Consider the following 8,926-nt stretch of genomic DNA (forward strand, 5'->3'; position numbering starts at 1 on the left):
AAAATTGACCCGATCGGACTTTGCATTTTGGCATTATTGAAAAATTATTGTTTTTTCCCAAGGGAAAAAAATTCAAAACCGAAAAGTTTTTTCAAAAATGGTGGCAATGCATAGTAATTAATGCAAAAACATGCAAAATGATAGAAAAAATGCGATCTAAACTGCTTTTTTGACCTTTCTGATGTGATTTTTTCAATTAATTTACGATCCACGAGAAAGGCATCATGGCCGCTAGGTGGATTAATCTGTTTTTTTTTCAGCCATTTAGCTCTCGTACTCGCAAGCTACTCAAACAGTCCCCGGCGGCGGATCTATGCTATTCCGACGGGGAGTTCCTCGGCGTCGGAAGCTCCCCCGTAACTGACGGCATTTGTACGCCATGGTCTACTCAGCTGGTCCCCGGCGGTGGGCCTAGACTATTCCGATAACCGACAGTCTATGCCTTTGAGCCATTAAGCCACCTTATTCGTTGAGCCATTTAGCTCCCTCCTCGATCGCGAACGACTTGGATAGTCCCCGACGGCGGATCTAACCTACTTCGACGAGAAATTCCCCGAAAGCGGAAGCTCTCCCGAAACCGGCTGTTTCGCCACGTTCTGCAGATACGCGGTTGCCGCAATCTGACGTCATTGGTAGCTGGCACTGGCGTTCCCATACATAATCGACATGTATTTCCGCGGCGGAGTGCTCATGGTCCGATATCTGCAATGGCGACCTGGTGCTGTTCCGTGCGCCAACTTCGTTGTAGGCTGTCGGCTATCCTGGACGTCACTCTAGCGACCGCTCTCCACTCTTCTGGGTTCTGACACATTCTTCTGGCGATGTTATCGGTGGTAATGTCTATATCGCATGTCCGAACCGATTAAGAGCTGGGTCAAGACAAAGTTTAGCTCTCCATGAGGTCTGTTAATCCACGCAGACACACTTAGGACTAGGTGTTGGGTCCACCTTCCCTTAGCCGAGTTGTCCTACTTCATCTGCCATTTTGCTACTATTGCTGCCTTGATATTCCTGCGAGCATTACCGGTGTCGCTGAGGGCGTAGCACTCTTCGTCTTCCTCCACCACCAGTTTGATAGGCATCATGCCCGCGAGTACACATGTCGCTTCGCGAGATACGGTGCGATATGCGCTGATGACTCTCAGGCACATTAGCCTATGTGTGTGTACTTTCTAGCTTACGCACGTTGCAGTTTGCGCTCAACGCCGACATCCAGACTGGACCTCCGTATCGCAATATTGAAACCGCAAAGTTTGCCAGTAGCCTGCGCTTGTTGGAGCACACCATAGAGCTGTTCGCCATCATCCTCGATAGTGCCGCTATCGCCATCGCCGACGTAGTGGACATGTCTTTTAAAGCTCAACTTATCGACGAACATCACCTCGAGTTGTTTCAGAGATCTCTTGGAGTAATGTCGCAGCCACCGTCTCTAATTTTCGCCTTCTGCACCGATTTCCGGTTGTTATCGACCATCAACTCCGTTTTATGATGCGCCAACTGTAACTTCTCGATGCGCGATCATTCCTCTTGACTGACTGACTAGACTGATCGAAGAGGTTGCAGTCAATTCGACCTCCTCGATGGACTCTCCGTACACGGTCATGGTAGCGTCATCGGCGAATCCCACTTGATTCCTGGCGGGTGTTTGTTTGTTTGTTTGTTTATTTTTGACATTTTACACTCTAAAGTGCATTCATGTCCGAAATTTACATCTATAATATAATAAATACAAAATCATTTTTTCTTGATCTGGTATTGTAGACTTTCCAATCAGAATCAAAGTAATTTTCGCAACAATTTTCTTCTCCGTTTTGCACTTCCTTATGTGATTGGCATCCCTCATTACACGAACGTTTTGCGTCATGCCCTACGCTGCTGCTTGTTTCACTCGTACTCGTTGACAGCCGTCTCTTCTCTGCGATTTCGTTTTCGATTTCTCTTATCAAGTTATCTATACTTTGTTGGCCATTGTTACCGTCATCGTTGTCGTTATTATAGGCCTCGCTGGCTCCAGTTGAGACTGCCACTGGAGTAATGTTTTTGGCGCTGTTGGTCTGTGTGTCGACATCGTTCAATTTTGTTGGCGTATGAGAAGTCATGGTGGTTGGAGCATTAGCTTCTTTGCGGTAGGTCACAAGTGTCGTATGATTGTCCACTACGATGTGTGATGGTATTGCTTTCTCCAGCCTAATACGTACTACTCTCACACCATTCGGCACTCCTGGGAAGAAATTTTTCCATACTTCGTTGTGGATAGAGATGACTTTGCCATATTGCTCAATATGATCGGATATGATTTTATTGGCCATTCGCGGCGGGAGATCGTGGATCCTGATGGTGGTAGCGGGACCATCAACGTAAACTGGTATATAGTAATGTACACCGAGATGTTCAAACGAGTGTTTGAGATGGTGTTGTTTTTGTAGTCGTGGGGCTACGCCGGAGTCGTGCATCTCAATATACACGCAGTTTTGAGGTTGTGTAACTGGATAGTTTTAACATCTGCCATGTCAATCTTTATATCTTCCTCGAGAAACTCCTTGACCTGGTCCAACGGCGGTCGCTTTGGAAGGACACTGAAATCCACGACGAGAGTGTTCCTTCTGTGTGACATCTCGTACCGAATGCAATTTTTCGGAACAAGAACGACACGAATAAATCAATGCAATAGACTAGATATATGAATTGAGCGGAAAGACGTCTGTCGCGCGCGAGAAGTGGCTGTCAACTGAAGGATTCCTGGCGGGTGTTTCAGCCTTAGTACGCTATCGTACATCACGTTCCATGGTAATGGACCTAAAATTGATCCCTGCGGAACACCTGCCGTGATGGGGGCGCTAACCAAGCCCTCGTCTGTGTCGTAGATCCATACTCGATTCTGGAAGTAGCTTCCCAGAATCTTATACAGCCCCACCGGGGAGTACGATTCGAAGCAACAAGTTCGCGATCTCCATCCAGCACGCACTGTTGAATGCATTCCGCACGTCGAGTGTTATTACTGCACAGTAACGTATACCGCGTCGCTTGCATTGGATGGCGACCTCTACAGTGTCAACCACCGAATCAATGGCACCCAGAGTGGACCGTCCACTTCTCCATAATCCTGAGGGGAGAAGGGAGGATTCTGAGTTTGGTTTTGTTGCTATTAGTAATTGAAAATGTGCATTATTGAAAATAATTCGATTTTTCAGGACCATCATTTGTTAATCTGAGTCAATGTTTCTTCATATTTGAAAGCACAAGCACTTGACGATGACAGACAGTTCGATCGTAACGGTGACGTCGGCAGCGAAAGCTTTTGGTTGTGGTGTTGGATAGAAGCGCTGCAATAAATTAATTCGCACAAAATGACTGAACAAAATTTGGATGTCGTCCGAAAACAAATTTCTGCAACAATTAGCTGCAGTCGGTTGATTTATTGAAGCGTCTTTTCCCGACACGCACTTGACATTCTTCTATCGACGGCAACAATCTGCCGTCGCCCGTCAAGCAATTATGTTTTGAACTTTGAAGAAAATTATTCTCGGATCAACCTCTCTTATGAATACATTTTCGGAGGCATTCTCCATAGTGAATACAATTTCGAGGAGAAACACCTGACGACAGCCGTCGTTAGGACCGATACTGACGCCATCGATTTTTCTGTAGTCATCATGCTAATAAATTTGTTGCATCGTCTCATCCCGACACGTGCTTGAGATTCTGCTACCGATTGCAAACTTTGCGCGGTCGCCTAGCGATTATGCTTTGCCCTTTAAGTATTTCCGATTTCATTTCCAATCACTGCAGCAACCACCGTCGATGGCCGCTGCTCGAATTTCACTTGTTACTCTTCTCAACAATGCGCATTGAATCACTGACAGCACATAATCGAACACAGAATAACGCGAAAAAAATTCACTAGCGCACTTTGGAAAAATCATCTTAAATGTACCTTATTTCCAAATATAATGATGGTCCTGAAAAGAATTGATTTATTTTAAATTAAAAAAAATATGTGCATCACTAACAGCAACCATTCGACCGCGCGACTGCCATTCGATGGTTTACCGCTACAGACGCCGTCAATTCAATTGTCAGATCAGCCGACGATTACCTCCTATGCAGGATGGTACACGGACGTGAAGGACGCGCTGCTGCTCCCGTTACCGCCACCGTAGCAAAAAATGTCTGCTGCATACCACCACTGCTGCGGAAGCCGTTATCGCTGGGACCGCTTCTGAACGCCCTGGTGCACCCTCCGTGAAATCCTGACTGAAGACAACGTGCGCAAGCGTAACACGTGTCTTTTTATACATAGGAAAAACGAAGCAGCGAGCCAAAAGGCCCGTTCCTTACATCAATCTGATGTCCGTGTTGCATGAACGGAATTGATTGATTCTTATTTTTTTAATTATTATGTATTATTATTTATTTTTATTGACGCACAGCACATGTTTCGATATGGACAAATAGATATGAAATTTGCGAAAAAGAATCCACGTATCTTGGAGGGACTTGAACCCTCAACCTCCTACTCTCTAGATAGGCGTGATAACCCCTACACAACACGACCATTTAAAGATCACGTTTGCGGAAAAGCCACCAGAATGCGAGTACCAACCACCACCGCGGTGAGCTCTTTTTTGCAAATTGAATTCTTTCGGATGCTTGCATTGCCCAATCGTCATATGTGCTTTAATTTTGTATATCCACAGTTAAGAAAGCACACCCTGTTTATTAAGGATAACTTCACACACTATGCCCCTAGGAACGGGCTGGGTGGATTCCAAGATTTTTAACAAAAAAAAGAGGACCGTGATTATCTACAACAAAACACTTCAATGTCTTCACGACAACCCGTAATAAAACCACCAACATTTAAATAATAAATATGAAACTTATGTGCAATGGCAGAATGATCCATGGCTGTGGAGTTGATTAATAATAAAATTGATCGGCTGAAATTTATTTGCCTTTTGTTGGACACCTTCAATAAATGCACGTGCATTCAACGATAGACGAAAAAATTGCCGTTTGACATTTGGCGAATTACCCTATTTAACATTTCAATCGTGCTAATCCCTTTCCCCATTCGTCAACCATTCCAGGGGCAAGAGCGTGCTGAACCAAAAATCGGAACTCCAGCGGGCGCTCGAGAAGCAGAAGGAACGCCAGGTGCTAGCCGCCCAGAACGTGGCCAAGCAGCAAGCCCAGGAGCAAACCATCTCGAACGAGCTCGGCCGGGTGATAATGCAGCGGGCGGCGCGCCTGGAGCAGAAAAGCCTCGCCGCGGCCGCCGCCGGTTCCCAGCAGGACCAACCGGACTCCATCAATCCGGAGTATCTGAATGCGCGTGCCAAACTGCGCGCCACCCAGGCGCCGGTCTGCTCGAAGTAGAGAGCGCCGGCGGCGGGCTGATCGCACGGCGCCAAAAACCAGATTAGTTGCATTAAGTTTTATTCTTTTAGTAGAAAATCACCCACGGAAGTAATTTTAGCGTTTTTAGTGTTTAAGTTTTAACCGTCTAGACAAGTGATAAATGATATCGATGATTTCGTGTTCTGTTTGTTTTATTAAAAAGGATTATCATTGTGAGGATGAAATTATTTTAAAAACGATAATAAAGGTGCAACAGAATACTGGAAACAGAACGTGCTCAAAATTGGAAACCACTGCCGTAGTTGGCAGATTGTTTTCTAAATTGGGAATTAGTTTAAAAAATACATGCGAGATATAAAAAAAACAAGGAAGGCGAAATGCTTTAAGTAGTTCTAATGAGTTATTTTTGTAATTCTTTTATGCTTTAGATAGAACGATCTGTTGAATGTATATTTAGTACGAAATTGGAAATTTATGTTCTCAAAACGAGGAGAAGGATTTTGAGCAGACACTAATCGTAGCAAAATTGTGATAGCCAAACGGATAAAAGAGCACTCGTTGAAAGCACCATCAAGTAAACAAACAAACCATAAGTCCTTGAAGAATCCTTTTCTTACATAAGAAGAAAGTTGAATGCATGATCTACAATTCCAGGAAGAACATAAAACAAGAATCCAATTAAATTACATACCATATTCTGCTAGTGTTAATGTGGTCTAGTTTGTAGAGTTGTGTTGTAAGAACAATAGAGTTAAATAATGAATACAAAATCAAGTTAAAAAAGACGGCCTTCGCAAAGGAGCTGATTGAGAGCATCGATCGAACTGCTAAATAGGATTAGGACATATTTCATCACACCGAACGTAATCTCACGAATTTTAACATGTTTTGGATATTTGATAGTCTAGAATCAACTGGAAGATATGTGAACCAATGGAACCAGGGAGTCATTCGATTGGAATGTTGTTTTTCATGGTGAAGCGTGAACATAAGATAGTCCAGGATAGTCTGGGAAATCGTATGATACCGCATACTCGATACTGTGGCCTTCCAAAGTAGCCAGCTTAGTATAATTCGATTGAATATGACCCAGCAGGATATATCAATTCAATTCAAAAATGGCTGTTGAATTTCCAAATTTTTGTTCAAAAGCACTTTCAATTTTTTATTGATCTGATTTGTTGTCAATGCAAACCAAACAAAATATGTTTGAAAGTTTCGTTTGTTTCGTAAACAGGAAGAATGTTATATGGGCTATGAGCACATTATGTTCAGATGCATCACCCTATTAGCGCTTTTTAACTTTTGTAATTTATTGGGGATAATACACTTAATGCCGCAAAATTATTCATGGTCGATGTCGAAGGAATGCGTATCAAGAATCGTCTTATCGCTGAAATGCAGGATTTGGATAACTCTGAATATACTGATTCGCTATATCCTTCGCATGTAAGATGTACAAAATTATAATTTGAAAGTGAATCGATCGAATGACTTCAAGTGTTTATTTGTTTATTTAACAACGGTTGAGTCTTCTCAGAGAAAATACAAATGTAGAAGCAATATTCCAGAAAAGTTAACATACCCTCCCTTCACAACCACCCGAGAACCTCATCTCCCATCGAGAATGGCAGCCTTCGCCGCACACGCATGAGTAGGACACCGAATCACACCGAAAGACTTTTAGAAACCCGAATTTGGCCTTTGATAGTAGAGATTTGTATTTAGATGGAGAGACAGACAATTTTTCATATTATAGGATTAAACAACCAATGTGCAAAACCACCATTTTGACCCACATCCACATCCCAACCAGCTCTATTGATAGTATGATATTTTAAAATTCCACTATTATCTACAACAATCATTACTACAACTAAACTTGTGTGAATGTTTTATTTCTGCTGGCAGTTCAATGGATATTACTATAACAAATTATACAGCCAGCGAAATCAAGTTCATGTGTTGAGAAATTACAATTTTTTGCCAGTTGTAGTATTTAAGGAAGCGAGGAAGTCTATAGCTTGATTGTTAGTTGGTCGGTAGCTACCTACTACTCAATACTACTGCAACACACATACAAAACACACACCATAAACCAGTCAATGGGATAAGAAACGTTTAATTCTCTAGCGGTATAACAATATAAATGCGTATTAATTGATAATTAATAATTTAACAACAGTTCGAGTTAGTTTATAGGATGTGCGTTTTAGTGATTGTGATCTAGGATTGAGGATTTCCTGATCCACCTGGAGAGTATAACAGAAGAATTACTAAACTTGAATGGCGTGTAAGTGTAGTGACCACAGCAGCTCTGTTGCTGACGAGAGCAGTCCTGTACAATGGAGAATAAATATTTTAACTGAAAAATGAATATTGGGCGGGAAAACGATTAACTTATTTTATGCCGAAATTTCTAATCACTTCGCAACAGAGTGATCAAGACTATAGAGAAACATCTGTTTAGCTACAGTAGTAAGGTAAAAAAGGTCTCGCATTATTTTTAAAATTAAAGTTTACGTCTTTGAATGTTTTCGGACTTAATACTATGCTTAAATATGAAAACGTGAAATAGGCACTGTAGGGTAGACCTGGGTGCCGAAGCATTTGTGATCGGCGGCGGCGTAAGGTCATTTTTACACCGGCGGTCACGCCGTAAGCAGTAGCAGAATCCGAAGGGTTATAATAAATATGAAGAATGCTAAAAGGTGTCAAAAAATGGACAGTCTGATTGACTCTGGTCGAGATAAAGGTGCTTTTTATACCAAAAAGAAGACGGCTCCGCCACAAGTAGGGGAAAATGGCTCATGCAAATCTAGAGGATTAGATTTGTTGTCGGAAAGGCAACAAGATTTTGGTTTTAGTGGAGCCTTTGACCCATGACCAAGTGCAATTCTTTGTTTGGGGTCAGTTTACAACATTCCTCATGAATTTTGTATAAATCATTTTGTAGAAACAAATGATCCCACACGAGTTGGATGACTTGAAATGTGTTTAATATTTTTCCAATCTGTGTTTCCCCAGACTATGATGAGGCTATTTCGCTAGAATTTAAACATGATTAAGACTAACCGATATTAACGTTTCCATAAAAAATGGACTTTTTTCGGATGGTAATAAAAAAAACCCAGATTAATCCACCTAGCGTTGGTGGTGCCTTTCTCGCATTTAGTTAAGACACTAACCTTATATGGGGCTTATATGGTTCGATGTACCATTTTCTTCATAACTTTTAAACGCAATGACCGATCGTTATAAAATTCAATAGTGATCAACAAAGCTTTATCCCCTGTCGAATAAAACTTGTTGCGAGAAAAGATTACTATACGAAAAGTTGCCTGTTTTTTTTTTAGCTTTTGTGCACACACATACATACACACGGACAGACAGACATTTTCTCAGTTCGTCGAACTGAATTGATTGGCATATAACTAGGGTGGTCGGTATTGGCCATTTTTGTGAAATACCGGTTTTCGGTATTTGATGGAATCAATACCGGTAATACCGGTAGAATACCGGTTTTTGTGAAAATTTCAGGTAGTAAAAGAAAAACTTTTGATTT

The 8,926-nt window shown here is 42.0% G+C and overlaps 1 protein-coding gene and 1 pseudogene across 1 annotated transcript; one reads left to right on the plus strand and one right to left on the minus strand.

The window, feature by feature from the left end:
* Nucleotides 1-1,177: 1,177 nt before the first annotated feature.
* On the minus strand, nucleotides 1,178-2,614 carry LOC134206931 (uncharacterized; annotated as a pseudogene).
* A 1,494-nt stretch (nucleotides 2,615-4,108) lies between these two features.
* On the plus strand, nucleotides 4,109-5,379 carry LOC134206932 (uncharacterized). The gene is made up of 2 exons (XM_062682673.1): nucleotides 4,109-4,242; nucleotides 5,091-5,379. The coding sequence occupies exons 1-2, from the start codon at nucleotides 4,109-4,111 to the stop codon at nucleotides 5,377-5,379; spliced, it is 423 nt and encodes a 140-aa protein (XP_062538657.1).
* Nucleotides 5,380-8,926: the final 3,547 nt, after the last annotated feature.

Source organism: Armigeres subalbatus, chromosome 1, assembly GCF_024139115.2.
Source record: "Armigeres subalbatus isolate Guangzhou_Male chromosome 1, GZ_Asu_2, whole genome shotgun sequence".
In the NCBI taxonomy this organism is placed as follows: domain Eukaryota; kingdom Metazoa; phylum Arthropoda; class Insecta; order Diptera; family Culicidae; genus Armigeres; species Armigeres subalbatus.

What these genes read in the sequence shown, in the direction of transcription:
- LOC134206932 (XM_062682673.1), top strand. Translation starts at nt 4,109, where the DNA reads ATGGTACACGGACGTGAAGGACGCGCTGCTGCTCCCGTTACCGCCACC. An exon ending in AACGCCCTGGTGCACCCTCC is followed by an intron (nt 4,243 to 5,090) that starts GTGAAATCCTGA and finishes CAACCATTCCAG; the next exon opens with GGGCAAGAGCGTGCTGAACC.